At 36.4% G+C, this 22,484-nt stretch overlaps 1 protein-coding gene, 1 long non-coding RNA gene and 1 pseudogene across 4 annotated transcripts; 2 read left to right on the top strand and 1 right to left on the bottom strand.

Annotated features, from left to right (window-relative positions):
- Positions 1-1,934: 1,934 nt before the first annotated feature.
- On the top strand, positions 1,935-4,881 carry LOC148847769 (G-type lectin S-receptor-like serine/threonine-protein kinase SD2-5; annotated as a pseudogene). The gene has a single exon (XR_016100906.1). The product of XR_016100906.1 is annotated as a G-type lectin S-receptor-like serine/threonine-protein kinase SD2-5 (transcript).
- Positions 4,882-8,689: 3,808 nt separating this feature from the next.
- On the bottom strand, positions 8,690-12,796 carry LOC148847770 (uncharacterized). 2 transcript variants are annotated; one of them, XR_016100907.1, is made up of 8 exons: positions 12,357-12,787; positions 12,081-12,268; positions 11,232-11,295; positions 10,218-10,509; positions 9,253-10,104; positions 9,080-9,180; positions 8,901-8,995; positions 8,690-8,787 (listed from the first exon to the last, which is right to left on the bottom strand). It is a non-coding gene; the product is annotated as an uncharacterized LOC148847770 (long non-coding RNA). The 2 variants fall into 2 exon arrangements; XR_016100908.1 differs by lacking the exons at positions 9,253-10,104; positions 10,218-10,509 and having other exon boundaries at positions 11,473-12,268; positions 12,357-12,796.
- A 5,641-nt stretch (positions 12,797-18,437) lies between these two features.
- Positions 18,438-21,221, top strand: LOC148847771 (G-type lectin S-receptor-like serine/threonine-protein kinase SD2-5). The gene has a single exon (XM_088952213.1). It carries the CDS (start codon positions 18,483-18,485, stop codon positions 21,063-21,065), a length of 2,583 nt encoding a protein of 860 aa, XP_088808339.1. The 5' UTR covers positions 18,438-18,482; the 3' UTR covers positions 21,066-21,221.
- Positions 21,222-22,484: the final 1,263 nt, after the last annotated feature.

Here is a 22,484-nt window from a genome sequence, read left to right on the forward strand (position 1 = left end):
ACTCATAGATTTTATTTTTTTCAATTAAGAGAAGAAATAATTCAAAAAAAAACCTACCATGATATACTTATTTGTTAATGAGTTGATTGTTGAAGGGGTAATTTTTTAAATATAAAACCATAAATAAATAACAATTCCAATTTATAAGCCAAGCCCTCCATCTAATCATGTACTTGCATATTGCAAGTTGCAATTGTATCTGCTAGCATGAACTGCTTTGTTAATACCCTTAAACTAGACACTTAATGAGACTCGTGTTAGTTTAGAATGTTCACAACCAGTGGGTCAGTCTGGGAAGACCTATCCTGATAAGGCTGACACTGTGGTGCCACCAAGTCGGTTGGGGTGGTATGTCTCAGCTGCCAGGGTGAGACCTTAGGCACTTACAGTGTAGAATTAATTGAATCTATGAACTGGACCGGATTTCCAGTATTGCCCTAGACCTTGGAGATTGATGGGCAAAACTGGAAAGTTACACCCGACCCCTAGACTCGATTATGATACTATACTAGGTGTCGGATTGGGTCGTCTTTGATGTACCAATCAGTGAGATCCTTAGCGGGGGTCAAAACCTGGGTATGTTGGGACAGTCTGAGAATTCATCTGAGTGGGTGATCATAGTGACAGGATCAGCACCTTTATCGAATATAGGTAATGATCGGGGATGCACTCTCACTAATAAAAACCAAGACTGCCGACAGCCGATTTCAATCATTGAGATTTGTTTTGCAAAGTATATTTTATATGGGATATAAAAGTATATATATTATGGTTTCTAAAATGTTTGCAAGAAGGTTTTAATTCCCGAAATCCATATAAGCAGAGAGTGCAACACTGTTCCTTACAACCGAGGGAGAGGTCATCTCTTGTTGGGCAGTGTATGATCATTATGGGCTGAGAGGTTAAGTATAAGACCATCGAGGATAATACTTGATGGGCTAATCTTGCATCTGCCCACAGTCCCTGGGTGTTACAAGGTGGCTTGGCCCAAGGGCCACTTAGGGCAAGTGTTGGGCCCATAGAGCCCATTTGATGGGTTTCAGGGGGTGCACTGTCAATAACAGTGTATTCGGTCAGGCCTTGTAACAAAGGCTGGGCCGAACCCATGTGGCTGATGTGTAGATCAATGCTTGGGTCCCACGCCATACAAGAAAGCCCAACTGAGCAACAGTTAGAAAGGTTAAGTGAGCATATAAGCTTAACGGGCCTAAATCCCATTTCGAACTGGACTTATTTAATAAATTAAATATGGACGAATTCTGAGATGGGTCAACAGATAGGATAGGGTCTTAACCCTATCCACTCAGAGAGTCCAGATCTGAATATGATTCAGATCTAAAAACCTCCTAATGAGATTATGAGAAAACTGATCTAATCTGCAGATAAGATAAGAGTTTATCCTTATCACCTAAAGAAAGGTCTGATCTAAATATGATTTGGATCAGTAGCTCCTAATGGGATTAGGAGTTGATCTTTTAGGTTTACAAAAGAAGGAGGGGGCAGCAGCCTTTAGAAGAATAAAAAATGATCAGATCCTCTTCAGAGCTTAAATAAAATAAGAAAGATTTTTGCAATCCTTGCAAAGATCTTTCTTGCCGCCTCCTTCCTGTAGCTGCCAGACATCTAGTTCGATCTCCAGTTGTGGGAGAAGTCAAGATTTGATCTTGACATCAGTTCTTTGAGAAAGAATTGATAGGAAGTTCTGCTCACGTGCCATCCTGTTGTTTCTTGCGATGAACAGAATTCATGGAGAAGAATATTGTTGATTCTGTTCCATCCTGCACTGCGCCATCTTTAGTGGGAACAGTCTTTGGATCCTTCCTTGGGCGTGAATACATTCATTAAGGGATACTATTTCTCCGTATCAAGTATAATCCTCATTAAGCGTCCAATTTAAGGGTATTACACAGAAACATACCAAGGGAACATGAATCAAATATGCATTTTTATTCATTTATAATAAACTCATAAAGTACATCATTCTGATTGAAGCTAAGGGCATACAAAAGTGCCTAACAGTTCGTTGAAGTGGTTAGTTAAAACTTAAAATGTATAGGATAAAACCATAAATAAATAGCAATTCCCAAAAAATCCAATGCACGCTGAAATGTCGATGTGGGTCTGTTTGGGAGAGCCAAGGAGATTGCAAGTTGCAACAGTTTGCCGTTGGGTTTGCATTATTTTGTCATTATTAGGTGAACAAGGAGGATCTTCTTTAACAAAGAAATGGAAAACGAGGTCAACGAATCTAAATCGGGGTGTAGCCCACTCACCTGCTCCAAACGTCTTCAAAACTCTTCACACGCCAGCATTACCTCCTCAAGCTTCATAATCAACTGTAATTTGATTTCAATCTTGGAAACCCATTCGTCCCTGTTAAGTTCTTCCTTTCACTTCATTCTGAATCCTTCCTATCTGAGTAAATAATGAACTTGAGGTGCATCCTGTTTAATTTCATTGTTTTTAACCTATTGACTCCTTTGATCTCTTCTTTTTATTCAATTAATGCTCTCGATTCCCCTGTTGCCAATCTCTCCACTTCTTGGACCAACAACGACAACCTTTCCCATTATGTGACTTTTGGCGATGGATCCAAGGTGAGGTCCCTTCTCAGAATTCCAGCAGTAACCGGCTACCGATTTGCCTGTGGCTTCTTCTGCAACGGTACTTGTGATTCCGCCTATTTTGCTGTCTTCATTATCTTCGTTAACAGTGGAGCTGACATTACAAGGATTAATGTGGACTTCCCACAGGTAGTCTGGTCTGCCAATCGAGACCACCCTGTTAAATTAAATGCAACCTTGAACCTCACAGCAGATGGAGATTTGATCTTAAAAGACGTTGATGGTACGGTTGTTTGTTCGACAAATACAACTGGTAAGTCTGTAGCAGGCTTAAACATGACTGCAACAGCAGGAACCAGCAATGCGAGATTCCTGAATGGAAGTCTGACTCTGTACACATTGTCTTCCGAACCAAACAAGCCAGATGATATTATAATTGGGCCTACGGCGTCGTCATCAATTCAATACATGAAGTTGGGTTCGGACGGCATTTGAGAGTTTATGAGCCGACAGTATGATTTGGGTGGAAGGAAGTAGCTGATTTGTTGAAAGATTATCGTGGAGAGTGTGATTACCCAACAGTGTGGGAAATATGGTATTTGCTCAGATGGGCGGCAATGCAGTTGTCCCGGAGGAACCAGCAATAACGATACCTATTTCAGGCAATTGGCTTATATGCATCCCAATCTGGGCTGTTCCGAAAGTATTCCCTTGTCTTGTGAAGCTTCACAGTATCACAGGCTTATAGAGTACGCGGACATTACTTCACTTTTATGGTGGATAGAAGAAACACAACTAGTACTACTATGGAAAACTGCAAAAAGGCTTGTTTGAAGAACTGTTCTTGCAAGGCTGCTTTGTTTTTTCGATTCACTGATAATGATTCGATTGGGATTTGCTTTTTACCATAACCATCCCAACTCTTTTCACTAATAAACAATCACAACGATAAGCGCTACTTTTATAATTCATCTGCGTTCATTAAGGTGCCTCCCTCATCACATGTTACTCCCACACCATCCGTTACTGAAAAGAAAACAAGCCAGACTACAATAATATTGGGATCCAGTCTTGCAGGTTTCTTTGCTGTTATTCTTGTAATTAGCATATCGTTTATTTTTTATAGGAAGAGAAAGGATGGCGAAGATGAAGAGGATGATTTACATCAACTACCGGAAATGCCTATGAGATTTTCTTATGAAGATCTGAGAAATGCAACAGAGAATTTTAACAGGAAGCTTGGAAAAGGAGGATTTGGATCAGTTTTTGAAGGGACTCTGGGGAATGGCACCAAAGTTGCAGTGAAGTGCTTGGATGGTTTAGGGCAAGTGAATAAGAAGTCATTCTTAGCCGAGGTTGAGACAATTGGGAGCATTCACCACGTTAATTTAGTAAGACCGATTGGATTTTGTTCGAAGAAATCACACCGGCTTTTAGTTTATGAGTACATGTGCAATGGTTCTCTAGATAAATGGATCTTCTCCGGAAACCAAGAATTCTCTCTTGATTGGCAAACTAGAAGGAATATCATCTTTGATATGGTCAAGGGGCTAGCCTATCTACATGAAGATTGCAGGCAGACACTTGGATATTAAACCACAAAATATACTCTTGGATGACAACTTTAAAGCTAAAATCTCTGATTTTGGGTTGTCAAAGCTAATTGACAAGGATAAGAGCCAATTTGTTACCACTCTGAGAGGGACTTTTGGCTATATAGCTCCTGAATTGCGCTCAATGATCACAGAGAAAGCGGATGTATATAGCTTTGGGGTTGTGGTCATGGAAATTATTTGTGGACGGAAAATTTTGGATCGTATGCAACCAGAGGATAGTGTGCATCTAATTAGTATATTCCAAAAAAAGGCAGAAGAAGGACACCTACTTGATATGGTTGACAAAAGCAATGAGGATATGCAGTCGCAAGGAGCAGTAGCGGTGGAAATGATGAGACTTGCAGCATGGTGTTCAGGGTGATTTTGCGAAAAGGCCACCCATGTCTGGTGGTGAAGGTATTGGAGGGTGTGATGGACATTGAACCTGACTTGGATTATAGCTTCTTACCTCCAACACCAGCATCAACAACAGTAGCCCACAGAGAAGTAAATTTCGGAGTTTCAACTCCATTGTTGCCTTCAGTTCTATCAGGACCAAGGTGAGGTGGAGGGGGACTCCAATAATAGCCATTTTTTTTGCTTTTTTCCTTTTCTTTTATTTCTTTCTTTCTTCTTTATTCTGGGGAGGATGGAAGTGGAACCTCTTTAGCTGTTGTGTGCCTTCATGGAAATTCTATTATACTTCTGGAATTTACCTTTTCATCAGTTTCTACCTTTCTGGAACCTAGAAAAAGAATTGAAATGGCTGTCAAAACATCGCTGGAGGATATTAAACATCACAATTAACATGCTTAAATAATAGAGGGGTTGGGTAGAAAAGTACAAGCAAACAACCAATTTGAGGTGTACATATATTGTTCCTTAATAATATGGGTGAAGACTAAAATTCTTGATACAGCTTCTCCAACTATAGTGCTTTACATTTTGGTTTGTTTCTTGCAAGATATTTCCTCAGTTATCAGTCTAATTAAGGCATGGGCTCTTTATACCATTTATTGCTTCTGGTTTCTCTTCCTGATTCTTTTTATTTAATGTTTTGAATTATAAATTTTCATAAGAATACAGATTCAATTTAGCCATTTCTTTAGTTTTGGAGTTTTGCAGTTACTGGAGCACCACCAAATCATAATTACCTGATTTTTGTTTCACTTCGTTTTAGAGGAACTGTACACTATCATTCTATTTTTGAAACTAGGGATGATAATAGCCAATATTTGATTTTCCAGGGTCCTTAGTAACAGAATAGATTGCAAAATCATAATTCCAATGACCTTTTCTTTTGACACTCAAATCTCCTCAAATTGTTTGACATTTAACTAAAGCAATCACTTAGAAGAGTCGTCCATCTCACTTAAACTTTCCAAATGGAAAAGACTAATATGATCAGTAACTCAGCATCAAATTAGCCTGACGGTCATCTACTTTTCTTTAATTGCTCTGCTTGCCTTTATTGAGTCTGATACCCAGAAGTTGTTCTCTAGCTCTGTTCAAAATGCTCTAAACAACACTGAACAAAGTTCTATATAATTGAATGGGCATATTTCATTACTAATTTTATCAGTCATCCAAACAAGCAAACTCAACTGTTTTAGGAATGATCAATGATCCAGAAATGAGGTCTGATTTAGCCAGGAATTTGGTAATTTACAAATGCCAACAGAATAATGAGTAGAACATGGTTACTAAAACATCGACATGACTGGGTGCACATGTTTGTTCCACTTCCACCATGTATCAGGATTCAAGGAAGTTAATTGGTTAATACAATGTTTGAAGAATTTACTAGAGAAGAGATTTAAAATGATTATCCAAACAATGAACTCTTGAATATGACTTTATTTCATTCCATAGCCTCCCAACCCATGGTGTAGTACACTTCAAAGTGCCCATTAGTCCCATCATATCAATAATGATGGTGCAGTAATGCAGTTATCAAGACCAATTGGACGCAAGCAGGCTTATTTGAAGAATTATCTTTGTCTAATATGTTGTCTTGGTATGTTAAGGATTTTCAGTTTGATATTGCTGCTCTTGTCCCCTGCTTTTCACTACCTTAGTTAGCCAGAGAGATGAAGCAAGGAGAAGTGGCCACCAGGAATTCCAGCAAGCTTTTCCCAGGAAGACCAAAACCAGCCTCAAAGGTCTTACAGAAAGCTTAGAGATAGAGAAACTATTAGGACTTCATTTTCATTCCTGTCAAGAGATTTCTCTATGTTGTCTTCCATGTAATTGTGGTGAATATCTAGAAAATATTTACCCAACTACAGTAGCTGTTATTGAAAAATATTAGCATGTTTGGTGTCATCATAACCTAGATAGTATGCATTTTTGGTGTTGAGCTGTTGAGCATTGTATCTGGGTTCCCAAAGTCAATTCATATATGCCAATTCCCAAAATCAATTGATAATATGCTAAGCACATGGCATTCTAGATGCTCATGCTTCTGGTGCTATCCTAGGAAGCATAAGCCATTATGAACTTTAAGAAACTAGAGAACAGAAGCTGGTTTTTGGTGACTGTAGTTCTTTATGGTTGTGATTTAGGACTATACATATTAAGAAAAAGCAAAGCAGGGGCAAAGACATGGAGTGTCCCCCGGCACGGTGGAGGTTCCATAGCGCGTCATGAGCACCGGGCAAAAAAAGGCGGGGCGGTTGATTGGTGCTGCAATGCATGCATAAGGGCATATAGAGCTTTTCAAGTGGATCCAATCCTAGGTTCAAGTAGTACTCAAAAAATTATATGGGGTAAACTGCTGAAACCTCCCCTGAAGTTTCTGACTGTTTCTGAAACCTCCCCTGTAGTTTGGTCATTGCAATTGGCTCCCCTGAACCTTTTGACAGTTGCAAATATACCCCCTTTAATAGAATCCTCTAATAAAAGGCACAAAAATGTTCAAAATACCCATTCAGTTACTTTTGACCAAAATGTTTATTTTCTAAATTTTCACCTCATATGAATGGCTAGCCCAAACCCTTCCAATCTCTTTTCTAAAATAGATTTATTTTCCAAATTTACCCTTCATATCAATCACTCAAAGGTAAAGTTGCAACTTTAAATTCTTTTTTTTTATAGTTTATAAAGTTTGTATTGTTTTTTCTTTCTGTAGAAACCAGCCTCAATAGTAATTGCATGGGTATTTTGGACATTTTCATGCCTTTATTAGAGGATTCTAATAGAAGGGATCTACTTGCAACTGTATCAAAGAGTTCAGGGGAGGTGATTGTAATTACCAAACTTCAGGGGACCCAAATTATATGTAATAATTAGAAGCAATCTGTCGCAAGCTTAAGCAGCTAAAAGGGCTTGTGGCAGATCAAAAAGGACATAGGCTGAAGTAGTAAGAAATGATTTAAGTGCTCATAATTAACAATGAATTTGACACTGAACAGAATGGAATGGCGAAAAAGGATTCATGTGGCCAACCCCATATAGCTGGGACGTGGCTTAGATGATAATGACGAATTAGACAAGGTTCCAACTTTAACGTTTAAAAAGAGTTCCATGCTAAGACCCTCCGAAGTTGCAATTCATGTCAAATTGATACATTAGAGCTAATCTTATGCAACCCAATAATTAACATTTTATATTAACTACTGTAACAATTTGTCTTCATCATGCAATTCATGCACAACTATCATGTACGACAGCCATGCAAGGTCAGTGGCAATGCAGATACTCATGCCACTTTTAACATACTTGAGAATGGAAAGGTGGGGTGGGTGGTAATTGTGCAAGAACAAACTATAAATTTTCTGAACTGCAGATGACCTCAAAAGGGCTAAATATGACCAACAATAGTCTGTAAGTCCAGGCACATGAATGCTGATTTCAAGGGTCTATGGAAGAATTTCCTCAATAGTCAGCCAGTGACTTCGGTAGGACTTAGGAGGATATAGGGAAAGTAAGCTTGATATTTGACCTAGTGTTAAGGAAAACCAAAGAATTAGCCTGATTGATCTTCTTCTTATGCTTTTTAGAGGCTGAAAGCCCAAGACTGGCTGTTTTATTGGGCATAACTCTCCAACAAGGAGAATGTTGAAGATCACAAGTAGTAATATTGTAATTAATTTGTAATCACCATTATGAAGCTGGCTTAGCTTCCCTCTAGTGCCTAAATCTTGAGGGAACGATTGTCATTACTAGGTATATATGGGTAAGTTCCTTCCTCTGCAGTTCAGATTATTCAGAGTGATCAATAAAGTTAGTTGTTCTCTCATATTTATGAATATAGATTAGGTCACACCTTCCGTTGCTGAGGATCTTGGAGCTCCTGTGAACATCTTCTGTAAGCCAATTTCGTCTAACCTAACTTATCAAAAAATATTTCGTTTAACCTATCAGGACAGCAATCCAAACTCCTATTGGGAAACATCTGCCTTGTGTGACAGTGTCTAGACAAAGACAGATAGCTGTTTGTTAACTCACATCACTGTATGGGTAAAATTCATGCTTCGTCAGAGAGCATTCATTTTTTGGCCGTTGTGTTTAAATAATTTGCTACATCAGTATAACAAAAGGGGCATTTCATGGTGAAATGGTAAAATATGCAGGTACACTGTATTATGCTCCCTCAGCCTAAGTAAGCTACCATAGGCATCAATAACCTATTCCAAATGAGCAACAACAATACCACATCAAGTTTTGGCAGGCATACATATATCATCAATTACAACCAACTGATTTGATACCAGACAAGTACACAAATATAAGTGCTTACCTCCTCGGACAACCATCCCTTCTTGTTAAAAATAGAGAGGAGATTAGCTTCGTCTAGGGATAGATCATTCGTCTTCCATACATATTGATCCCTCCCTATCCAACAAAGACACAAGGGTAAACATATATGTGGCATGGGTGAATGACTAATATGGTGAATGAAAAAGATACAATTCTTACTCTCTAATATCCTTGTGCAAGAACCTCTTCACCAACTCCACGTCCTTCACAGCCAATCACTCCTCATTTAATGATGCCCAAAGTGATACCCCACTCACTCTCTGTCACATTAAAGGAAATAATGATTAAACAACAAAGTGATAAAATTGCATAAATATTAGATTTCATTTCACCTTTTTCCATAGCACTCATGTAGAACCAGCCGCAACAACAAATTCTTTAGCCACCTGCCCATCACTGCCCAGGGGGTCGAAAAAGGGACACAACAAGGCTACTTAGAAACCTCTCCCGCTTACCCAAAACATGCCCACGTCTGTCCATGTTCAAACCATTAGTACATGGTGAAACAATCATGCACGAAGCCAGCATGCTTCCCCCAAATGACTTAGTGGGTGAGGTGGGATCTAAACCAATAGGCGGCAAGGTCAATGTGTCATCTTCAAAGGGTGGTACCTCTTCCTTCTGTATTTCATTCCCCTCATCAACAACATATCTCTACCCGGGACAGATATCAGGATCGATGCCACTAGCTACCAATATTCCATGTAATCATTCAACCTCATCCTGCAACCAATCAATCTCCCTCACATAGGAACTTACCTGACTAGACTTCCTGGTCAAGTGCTTGAACTTATAGAATCAACACATCGTGGACACACACCCTATAGCACCAGGAACATCTCCCCACATTAGTCGGGTAATACACAAATAATACAAAATATTTTTTTGACTCTTGTGCACCACGATTTTGTTCCGAAGTGACAGAATCCCAGAACATCGCTCTATGCCTGGCCTCTCATCAGCCGGTACATTGGTGATAGGCAAGAGATCCTACATAACAAGGAAACTAACAAGCCCCACCATGAGTGAAACCACACCATCCACATAGCCAAATTTTCTACACATACTGCAATTCAAGACTTCGAACTAGTCTTGCCGCATCATGCTCCACGAATGAATCACCATCAACACAACCACCTGGACTTTACGTCTCGCCCATCACAAGTGGTGGTGGGATTGATACCCTACGTGTTAAAATCATATAGACACACATAGTTGAATAACATGCCCCACGAAAAAATTTGCATAAGGTAATAAATGGTGTTCATGATAAGATTACAAGAGGATTATCCCTCACCTCCCCTGAGAGATCCACGTTCACTAACCCCATTTCATATTCTACCGGGATCAGACTATCAACCACTTGAACAATAAATAATATAGTCATAACTAGGGGTAAGAGAAAGATGAACACCCAGACATGACAACTGATATTATCATCACAATATACAAGGCTTCATTAATGGCACCTGCCATTCCAGAAGTTAGTCTTCTTAAGCAATCCCTACAACTATTGCCCCACCTGAATAGTCTGGCATGGCATTTAGGTCTGTGAGCTTGAATGATGTACTATGCTCGTACAACCATGCCTACAAATGAAAGGAAACAAATATTTTATTTTTCCAATAACAGACAACATTGTTCCATACCATATTATATGAGAAATTGAACAAATAAATATGAGTATATGACAAAGTTAGCCACCCACCAACAGCGCAACAACACAACCAAACAAATTCCCCAAATACATGCTTTGACCATCGCTATTAGACAGATGAACACCACTAACAACTCTATCAAGTGCACATACAAGGAATTAATGCACACAACAAGCCCATGAATAATTATAATCCCCAATATGCACCAAGACATCGACATCCCACTTTGGGGGAACAATACTAAACCAAAAAGATGCAAAATCAGCAAGCTTAACCACATCTTTGATGGTTTCCTTTGATTGCTTGTGCATTGTTTCCAATAGCTTCTTCTCCGCCAGATACAGTTTCAGTTGTGCTACTTTCTTACTAGTACTAAACAAGCGGTTGACGAACTCTAATTTCGGAATATCCTTGTCCAGATTTGCAGGTTGTCCATGTAGTCTCAAGACAATTATCACAGCAATGTCGCATTTCGTAAATGATATAGATTTCCCACCAAGATTGAAACAACAATACTCTAAGTCCCAACATTGCACCAACTCCAGTATCAACTTTTCTGAAGCTATGAGTGGGATGCAAAGAAAGTTCCAAAAGAAGTGGCTTTGATTACATCAATATGCTCGTGTCTCAATGACAATCTTGCAAGCAATTACCTGAACTGTCTTGTGGAACACCTCATGCCAATCCCCCTAGTTGCCATTGTCAGAAAGCTTTTCCCTGCACCACGACGGAAAAAACCAATTATAAATATATACAACAATTTACAATCAAATAACATTATTTCATTCAATCATTTAACAACATAATCATGGTGAAATCCATTCAGTAAACAATTTCCATATATTCAACAATATCTTCAATAAGGATTACACGTCTAACTTCAACTCTACTCACCCAGGGCATGAAGAACTCCACCTACTGGCGACCAAATCAATGACTTCACATGCAACTTCTACTTTGGGTCATTTCAGTGTATCAAGAAGGTGGAAAATTCAAAAGACCCGCCACCAAATGTTTGCCAAACTTAAACAATATCAAACAAAACATACTATTCCATTGTTCGCAGCATTACAACACTTACAGAAGCACCAAGGGAACTGAATGTCAGGTAATACCAAAATACAAAAGCATAGACACATCAATGATACATTACTTCGCATGATTACACGTATTTACCAAGGAATATTAACATCTTGGACATGTTAAACATTGGAATCGAAGGCAGGGTGAAGGAAAAATTCCTTCTGACACCAATATAATATTGGGGCAAATCTCTCCTTGTCTTCCCCAAACTCACATTCCATCTTTCATTGATTAACTGTCTGTGATGTAAAAATACCCTAACGGTTGGAACCAAATGGATTTTGTATTACCAAAACCAGCAATCGCAGACACCACAATCATCTACACCAAATACCGAGCGTATATTTATATTCCCATTCAATCCAAAGCTTGGTGTATACTTAATATATTCAACAAAATTTATACGATATTTGACCTACTTCCAATACAAGTAACATCAACTTGCACTGTCTTCACTCCCCTCCATGGTTGATGGCCAGAATAATCTATAACATCTGACCTCTGAATAGGCTTCACCAGTGAGGACGAACGACTACAGTGGAGTTGATCACCTCAAAGACGAACTACCACCATCCACCGTGACTGGAATGAAGATGGAATGCAACACCTGCAGAGGGTCAATGTAGGTTAAAAACTGACAGTGGAACGACGAGGGTGATTGAAACCAGACGGCGATTAACTTGGACAGAGACTACCTTTATATACAGTCAATGTACACCACTGACGAACTTGGACGCCGGTTTGCTTGGAACCGAATGCCGGGAAGAGGAATAAGGGGAATGAAAGTGCGGCGAGGTTCTTTGAAGAATAACAGTAGAACTAGGTGGGGGATTGGACGTGAACGGAAACTATGAAAACGGAGAATAGCTTCGAATACGGTCAATGTACGCCGGTGACTACCATGGACGCCGTTGCCTGTAGGCTGTAGCAGAATGGGATCGGGGGAAGATGACGAAGGAGAAAAAAAATCAGAACAGGAAGGTCGTTGTAAGAGTGCGCCTCACACGCACATCCTACCATCCCGTATTTATAATTTATTATTGACGGGAGATGTTCCCAATGCAAGGTGCATGTGCCTGCGAGGCGCAGAGCGCAGAGCAGATCCCATTCTACGCCCCACATGCACATATCAGCATGACTCCGGATCTCTTCTATAAAAGAATGCTCACTTCGACGCACAAGCTATTTAGTCACGGGCCGGGATTTGCAATTATGATAAATGTAGTTTATGCTTGGGCTCAGCCTCACCTGGGCTTCGGGCCTGAAACATAAATCCTAGCTCCTGTCTATACCGGCCTGGGCTGGGTTAAGCTTAATTCTAGGCCAATATTATTTATATATAAAACATTATATATTTATATATTAAATGACATAAAATGTATATAAATTTATTTTATATACTATATAATATAATATATTATATATGATATAAATTATGCATGTCATGTTATAACATTTATATATAAAATATAAAATATAATGTAAAATAACATGTATGCATATGTATAAATTATACACAAAATGTGTAAGTTTAAATGTATATAGGTTAGGCTTGAAGTATTAAGCCCAAAACTGGCCCAAAAAATTGTGGGCCTGATGTGGGTCTAGGCCCAAGCCCGGAATTCCCAAGCCAGGCTGGGCTAGGCAAAAATGATCACCCCTACCCACAACACACTACCTCAATGAATTAGAAACATCTCCTGTGCATAATACTATGTAAGAGGTTAGATGTTTCCCATGTGTGGCTGCAATATTATGTAGATAGATGTGGGGCAGAGTTCTTGTGAGTAGGAGATTCAGACTTGCATTGGGAAGTCGGAACCATCTCCCATACTTGATATTGGGAGATGTTCCAAACACATGGTTGGGTTGCATTTGTGGGGCCATGTCAACTCGTTGAAAGGGAGAATTTTTCTTTCCAATAAATGTTGTACTAGCAGGGCCCTGTGCGATGCACGGGATGGGGCATCCTCTTTGTCCTTTGCCCTCATAGTCAAGACACTCCACCCTATCCCCGGTGGTGGGGTGGGTTCAAGGTGACGCACCTATTCCCTATAAAGGATAGGGAATCCCCAAATTTTCCCCACCTTGAAGCGACCACCTAAAAATAATCCAATTTGTAGATATTTTACAAATAGGATTATTAGAATTTGGGGGTATTTTATAAATGGAATCACAAGATCCTAGGATTATATGAATATGAAGAAAGCATGGAGATATTTTAAAATTAATATTAAAAATACTAATATTTTACTAATTTACCATCGGGTTTGAGGAATTATATGCAAACCCCATCCCTAATCTGAAGCAAAAATATTTTCCCCGTCCACACCCTATCTCTTCCCCATGCCTATTTAAAATTTGAGAGAACTTGCCCCATTCGGGGTGGGGCAGGGTAGGGTCCTAGTTTTGTAGGGAAAATTGTCATCCCTACAATTCTAATAAATTTCTATAACTAATTAACAATTAGTAATTAAATAACAATAAATTCCAATGTTTTATGATAATTTCCAAAAATTATTGAAATTGCTGTTGATTAGCAAAACTGTATAGTAAACTAGTTATTTACAATAACAATAAATTAATATGAATTAATGTAAATTATTTACTTTTTAAGCCTAAATTAATTACTATTAATTAATGTAATGTAATTATAGTATATTAATGTAATTATGGTAAATTAGATTAATTTCAATTAAAAGTATATAATTTGTTGTTAATTAATATAAAACCAAGTATGGTTGAAGTCAACTAAGTGGTCTAGATCGATGTTGATAGATTTAATAATTTTCCTCAATTAGTTCATAATTATTTATTAAAATAATAATAATGGATTGTTATTTAAATAAATATGAAACATTTTTATAGATTAATTTCTTAATTTGATTTTCCTAATTTTTTAATAATTGTTTAGTTGAATAATTATAATGGACTATTATTTAAATACTTTTAGAGAATTATTGTTTTCAGAGATTAATTTCACAATTTTTAATTATTATTTATTTAAAAAATTATGGATTATTAGTTAAAGAGTTTCCCTGAATTATTTGATAATTGTTAATAATTATTAATTTTATAGAAATTATTAAATTATACTAATTAGTAATATCTTTTATGAATAAATAATTGTTGTAAAAATTTAATGAAATTTTATTTAATTACATTAATGATTAATGTAAATTACGCTAAACATTAAAAATTTGAACATTTATTAATTAACCAATGGTTAGTTTTCACTAACGGTTGATAATTTTCAAGTCACCAACTCCCTAACTCGACCAGATCATTTTGGCTAGCCATACAATCTCCAACCGAACTGAATTATCTAGTGAACACTCCTAATTTCAACTAAATTAATAATATAATCTCTAACAAATAAACAATATTTCAATCTCCAATAATGATTGAAAATTTATAGCAAAAATACACAATTTCTAAAAATATATTTATAATGAAAATACAATAAATAACTAATAAAAAACTTTAATACATCTAAGTTAATTAATCTACTTACAATATTTCAATAATATTTATTTTTTCATGTATTTATATTTTATTTTCTTATTATAGTTACTATAGAACTTTGTTATTTAATCAAATTTTCGTTTTTTAAAAAATGTTTAAAATATGATTTAGTATTCAATTTTTTATATTGAATTAGAATTTATTAAAAATAGTATATAAAACAAAAATAATACCTTGCCTTGCTCTGAACGAGGCCAATTTTTTTGAATCTTAAATAGAGATGGGGAAGAGACAAAGTGGGGATGGGAAAAATATTTTTGCTCCAAATCAAGAATAGATAATGGACGGAATTTGCATAAAATTCCCCAAACCCGATGGTGAATTGGTAAAATGTCAGTAGATTTAATATTGCCTTTTAAAATATCTCTAAGTTTTTCCTCATATTCTTATAATCGTAGGATCCCACAATTCCATTTATAAAATACCACCAAATTGTCATAATTCAATTCCTAAAATACCCCCAATTTCCCATAATCCTGTTTGTAAAATATCCACAAATAAGATTTTTTTAGGTGGTTGCCTCGGGGTGGGGATTCCCCATCGCCATTGGATGCCTCGCCTCCATCCACCCCGCCACCAAGGACGGGGCAGGGATAGGGTAGAGTGTCTTGACTATAGGGGTAAGGGACAGGGAGGGGTGCCACAGCTTGTACACCGGATGGGGCCCTACTAGTTATAATTACTTTTGCACTTTTGATAATTTTTTTTAAGTTATAACATAATCTTATTGTTTAATCTATTTTTTTTTTGTTTTTAAAATAATATATAAGATATGAATTAGTTATTAATATTTTGACATTTAAAGTATTTAAAAATTAGTTATTTATAATATTATTTAATTATTTAAATAATACCATTATTTAAAATTTTAAAATATTAATTATTTATTAAATTTAATAACCCATGAGAGTATAATTTATACTATTATTACATAATTTCTTTATCTTAACTATTTAAATAATATGTAATGTATTTATCTTTTTTGTTTTTTAAATTTTATTTCTTTAAAGTTATTATGTAATTTTAAATATTTTGTTAGATAATTATTTAGATATTTTTAATATTTTGTTGTTTAAATAATTTTTATTTATGTTTTTAAAATATTATTTAGTTATTAAATTGAATAACCCATAAAATTATAATTTATATTGTTATTAGATAATTTCGTTATTAATTTTGTAAAATATAAAATTATTATTATTTCAAAAGTTATGAAATTCATTATAATTGTTATTTTACTCTTAAGAAAAAAATTTAAAATTTATTACATAATTTCGTTATTTTAACTATTTAAAATTTATTTATGTTAAATATTTTTTATTTAAATATTTAAAAAATATGTAAAATATTTAATATTTTTTGTTATTTAAAGTTTATTATGTAACATTTTAATATTTTGTTACATAATTATTTATCTGATTTTACTATTTTGTTATTTAAATACTTCTTATTTATGTTTTTAAAATATTATTTAGTTATTAAATTCGTTGAATAATCCATAAAATTATAATTTATATTGTTATTACATAATTTTATATGAATTTCATAAAAATATAAAATTGTTAATATTATGAATATTTTTAATCCTATTATAATTATTTTTTTGTGTTTTTAATAAATATTTTAAAGTTATTAACATAATTTCGTTACAATACTTAAATAAATTTTATATGTTTTAATTGAAACTTTCTTTAGATAGATATAGGTGAAAAGTGGGGGAGAAGATAAATAGGAATAAGAGATAATTTAGGAGATAAATAGGAATTAGGGAGAGATAGAGATAATTTAAGAGAAAGTGGGGGATAACTAGTTTCGTAATAAAAAGGAGAGGAAAAAAAGGAGATAAGCCATGTCAGGTGGCAACTCTTAGTGCTTAAAAATAAGTGCTTATTTGGGCCATTAAGCACTTATTGGTATTGTGGAAATTAGCCCGAAATAAGTGCTTATTTTAAAATAAGGGCTTATTTTTTAAGCCCAAATTTTTAGCTTTTTTCTTCCAAAATTATCCCTAGTTGAATTTTATAAAGTGTTATCGTAAAAGTGCTTTTATTAAAGTACTTGATAAAAGCACTTTTATGAAAGTACTTTTACAAAAGCACTTTTAAGAAAGAACTTTTATGAGATTACTTTTATAAAAACACTTTTATGGGAGTACATTTACAAAAGCATTTTTAAGAAAGAACTTTTATAAAAACACTTTCTTAAAAGTACTTTTACAAAAACACTTATGAAAGTACTTTACAAAAGCACTTTTAAGAAAGTACTTTTATAAAAGCACTTTTATAAAAACACTTTTATGAAAGTACTTTTACGAATGAACTTTTATGAAAGCACTTTTATTTCTTAAAAATGCTTTCGTAAAAATACTTTTATAAAAGTGCTTTTATAAAAATAATTTAATAAAAATGCTTTCAAATGATATATTTTGAAAATTTAAAAGAAAATGAAAGACAAAATACCGCAAATGCTTATTTAAGTACTTACTAGAGAAAATGACTACCAAATGCTCAATATAAAATAAGTGTTCATTTTAAAAAACAAGCACTTGAAAAAGTTAGGTGTCAAATACAGAAAAATATTTATTGGAATAAGCACTAACCATTCTGCCGTGGCCCGGTTCGTAATTTCCCCTCTATATTTTAGATAACTTTTCAAATTACAACAAAAAGAAGGTGCCGTCTCTTGTAAGGAGAAGGGAGAACTTTCCTTGCTGGTCTGATGCATTGAAATTTTTGTTAATTTATTCATGATTTTATACATCTATCTTACCACTTGAACAAACAATTAATATAAATGTAATTGACTTCAATATATAAAAGTTGAACAAGCTTGGGAGCCAACAGTTTGTTTTTATTTATATTGCATGTGCTTGCAGATCCCAATTCTGAAAATTGCAAGTTGCAACAGTTTGACGTGCACACTCGCGCGTGAAGCAGGGAGGATCCTATTATTTATTTATTTAATTTTAAATACCCACCTTGCTCCAAAGAGACCGGATCTGCTCCTCAACACTTGGCGCCTCACAGAATATTTTCCATACATATTAGTTATAATTCACGGGAGATGTTCCCAATGCACGATGGATGTGCCTGTAAGGCGCAGCGCCCATTTGTGAGGAGCAGATCCCATCACTGCTCCAAATGCCTTTTAACTCCTCACAGTCAAACGTTACCTTCTCAAGCTTCAAAATCTGTAATTCCAATCTTTGAGTTCTTCCTTAGTTCCTTCTTCATTTTTGACTCTCCGTGACTAACTCCTGTTAGCTAGCATCTGGATCTCCCTTTCTGTGTAAATAAATGAACATGAGATGGACCCTGTTTCATTATGTCGTTCTTCACCTTTTGATTCTTTTGATCTCTTCTTCTTATTCAATCATTGCCCAACCTTATGATTACCCCATCGCCAACCTCTCCACTTCTTGGATCAACAGCGACTCCCTTCCCCATTCTGTGCCCTTCTCGGATGGGTCCAAGGTGAGGTCCATTCTTCTCAGAAGTCCAGCAGCGGGCTACGGCCCTGGATTTGCCTGTGGCTTCTACTGCAAAGGTGGTACTTGTGATTCCTCATACTTTGCTGTCTTCATTGTCTACACCAACAGCGGGGCTCTCATTACGATGCCTACTTTAGCCTACCCAAAAGTAGTCTGGTCTTCCAACCGAGACCACCCCATTAGAGTAAATGCGAGCTTGACCCTCACAGCAGATGGTGATTTGATCTTAAAAGACGTTGATGGTACAGTAGTTTGGTCAACAAACACAACTGGTAAGTCTGTGGTAGGTTTAAACATGACTGAAACAGGAAACCTGGTGCTCTTCGACAGAAACAACAAGGCCGTCTGGCAGTCCTTCGATCACCCAACGGATTGCTTGGTCCCCGGGCAAACGTTGGTGGCGGGAGAGAAGCTCACTGCTAGCATATCCGCTTCAAACTGGACTCAAGGTGTGGTATCACTCTTTGTTACCAGTGAAGGATTGTTTGCTCGTGCTGGGTCTGATCTTCCTCCACAGTTGTATTTCGAACGGCGGCCGATTTCTGGCACCAAAATGAACAAAGAACCGAGCTATGCGAGATTCCTGAATGGAAGTCTGGCTCTGTACATATTTTCTGTCGAACCAAACAAGCCAGATGACAATATAACTGTGCCTACGGCGTCATCAATTCAATACATGAAGTTGGGTTCAGACGGACATTTGAGAGTTTGTGAATGGGCAACAGGGTGGAAGGAAGTAGCTGATCTATTGACGACAGGGTCTTATGGAGACTGTAATTACCCTACGGTTTGTGGGAAATATAGTATTTGTTCAAATGGGCAGTGCGGTTGTCCTGGAGGAACTACTGAAAATAATACCTATTTCAGGCAATTAGATGATAAGCAACCCAATCTGGGCTGTTCAGAAATTTCTCCCCTGTCTTGTGAAGCTTCTCAGTATCACAGACTAATAGAATTTACGAGCATTACTTACTTCATTTTTCAGGTGGATAGGACAAACACTAGCCGTACAAGTATGGAAAACTGCAAGCAGGCTTGTTTGAAGAACTGTTCTTGCAAGGCTGCTTTATTTGTTTATGTTTATAATGTTTCAGATGGGGATTGCTTTTTACCATCCCAAGTCTTCTCACTGATGAACAATAATGACAATGAAAAGCTCTACTATAGTTCATATGCGTTCATTAAGGTGCAGATATCACCGACTTCTCCTTCATCAGGTGTTGCTCCCACACCATCCGTTACTGAAAAGAAAACAAGCCAGACTACAATAATATTGGGATCCAGTCTTGCAGCTTTCTTTGCTGTTTTACTTGTAATTAGCATCTGGGTTATTCTTTATAGGAAGAGAAAGGATGAAGAAGAAGATGAGGAGGATTTACATCAACTACCAGGAATGCCTACGAGATTTTCTTATGAAGATCTGAGAAATGCAACAGAGAATTTTAATAAGAAGCTTGGCGAAGGAGGATTTGGATCGGTTTTTGAAGGGACTCTGGGGAATGGTACCAAAGTTGCAGTGAAGTGCTTGAATGGTTTAGGGCAAGTGAATAAGAAGTCATTCTTAGCCGAGGTTGAGACAATTGGGAGCATTCACCACGTCAATTTAGTAAGACTGATTGGATTTTGTTCAAAGAAATCACACCGGCTTTTAGTTTATGAGTACATGTGCAATGGTTCTCTCGATAAATGGATCTTCTGCAGAAACCAAGAATACTCTCTTGATTGGCAAACTAGAAGGAATATCATCTTTGATATAGCCAAGGGACTGGCCTATCTACATGAAGATTGCAGGCAGAGAATAGTGCATTTGGATATTAAACCACAAAATATCCTCTTGGATGACAACTTCAATGCTAAGGTCTCTGATTTTGGATTGTCAAAGCTAATTGACAGGGATCAGAGCCAAGTTGTTACCACCATGAGAGGAACTCCTGGCTATTTGGCCCCTGAATGGTTGAGCTCAATGATTACAGAGAAAGTAGATGTATATAGCTTCGGGGTTGTGGTCATGGAAATTGTTTGTGGACGGAAAATTTTGGATCGTTCTCAACCGGAGGACAGCATGCACCTGGTTAGTCTATTCCAAAGAAAGGCAGGAGAGGGAGAGCTATTTGATCTGATTGACAAATTCAATGAGGATATGCAGTTACACAGAGCAGAAGCAGTGAAAATGTTGAAGGTTGCTGCATGGTGTTTACAGAGTGATTATCTAAAAAGGCCATCCATGTCTATGGTGGTGAAGGTATTAGAGGGGGTGATGGACATTGCACCTGACTTAGATTACAACTTCTCACCTTCAGCACGTGCAAGAACAACAGTAGACCATAAAGAGGTGAATTTCAGAGATTCAACTCCATTATTGCCTTCAGTTCTATCAGGACCAAGGTGAAGGGACTTCAATAACAGTCATAAATGTCCATGCTTTTCTTTATCATATTTTTTTTGGAGTTACCCGTTTGTCTTTTCTCTTCATGGAAAGATTTGAAATATTTGTGAAGACATCTCTCGAGGCTATAAAGCACTTCCATGGTTAACATTCTTAAATAACAGAGTTGGGTAGAAAAGTACAAGCATGCGCTCAATCCAACCATGTTTTGTATTGTAGTTAGTTTCTTTAGATACTTATTCAATTATCAGTCTAAGTAAGGCTTGAGCTCTTTACACTATTCATTAATTTCGGTTTCTCATCTTAACCATTGATTTCTCTAGCTTCACCATTCTTTTTTTTTTTTTTTTTTTTTTTTTTTTTTGAGCTAGAAGTTCTCATAAGAATGTAAATTCAATTTAGCCTTTTCTTTTGATTTGGAATTTTTCATGCAGTTATTGGAGCAGCCCCAAATCATGACTACCTGACTTTCATTTCAGTTCATTTTAGAGGAACTGCACACTAATCGTTTTATTTATGAAAAGGGTGATAATAGTCATATACTCATATGTGATGTTCCTGAGGCCTTAGAAACTGATTGGGACTAGGTTACAAGATTATAATACCGATGCTCTTTTCTTTTTGATGGAACCAAGTATCCTCAAATTGTTCAACATTTAACTAATAGTAATCACTTAGAAAAGTTGTCCATGTCACTCTCTACTCCACAAGCCAAAATATATATATATATATATATATATATATCCAAACAGCGAAAGCTAATATGACCAGTAGGCGGTAACTCAGCATCAAATTGGCCTATGGTCTTACACCTTTTCTAACTGCTCTGTATGCCTTTCTCGAGCTCGATACCCAGAAGCTGTTCTCAAGATAAATGCAAAAGGCTCTAGAATCAGTGAACAATGTTGTGTATAATTATTGAACGGGCATATTTCCCTACTAATATCATCAGTCAGCCAAACAAGCCAGCTCAAATGTTCAAGGAATCTTCAACTATCCAGAAATGAGGTCTGACTTAGGCAGGCATTTCGTAATTTAAAAATTCCATCAGAATGATGAGTGGAATGTTGTTACTGAAACATTGACAGGATTGGATGCACATGTTTATTCCACCATGTATCAGGATTCAAGGAAGTTACTTAATTGGTTACTGCATTGTTTGAAGAAATGAGACTTAAAATGATTAGCCAATTCATGATTTCTTGAAGATGAGTTTATCTCAAACCATGGTATGGTACACTTAAAAAGCATCAATTATTTCTATCAAAGAAGCAAAAAATGATGGTTTAGATGTCAAGAACTATTGGATAGTTCCAAGCAGGATTATTTGTCTCAGTGTGGTTGAGAATTTTCAGCTTGGTATTGCCGCTATAGTGCCCTACTTTTCACTGCTTGAGTTAGCCAGGGTCGGATTTCCTGTCC

The sequence above is a fragment of the Nelumbo lutea genome, chromosome 6 (genome assembly GCF_056320005.1).
Source record: "Nelumbo lutea isolate HS-2025 chromosome 6, American lotus-T2T, whole genome shotgun sequence".
NCBI lineage: Eukaryota > Viridiplantae > Streptophyta > Magnoliopsida > Proteales > Nelumbonaceae > Nelumbo > Nelumbo lutea.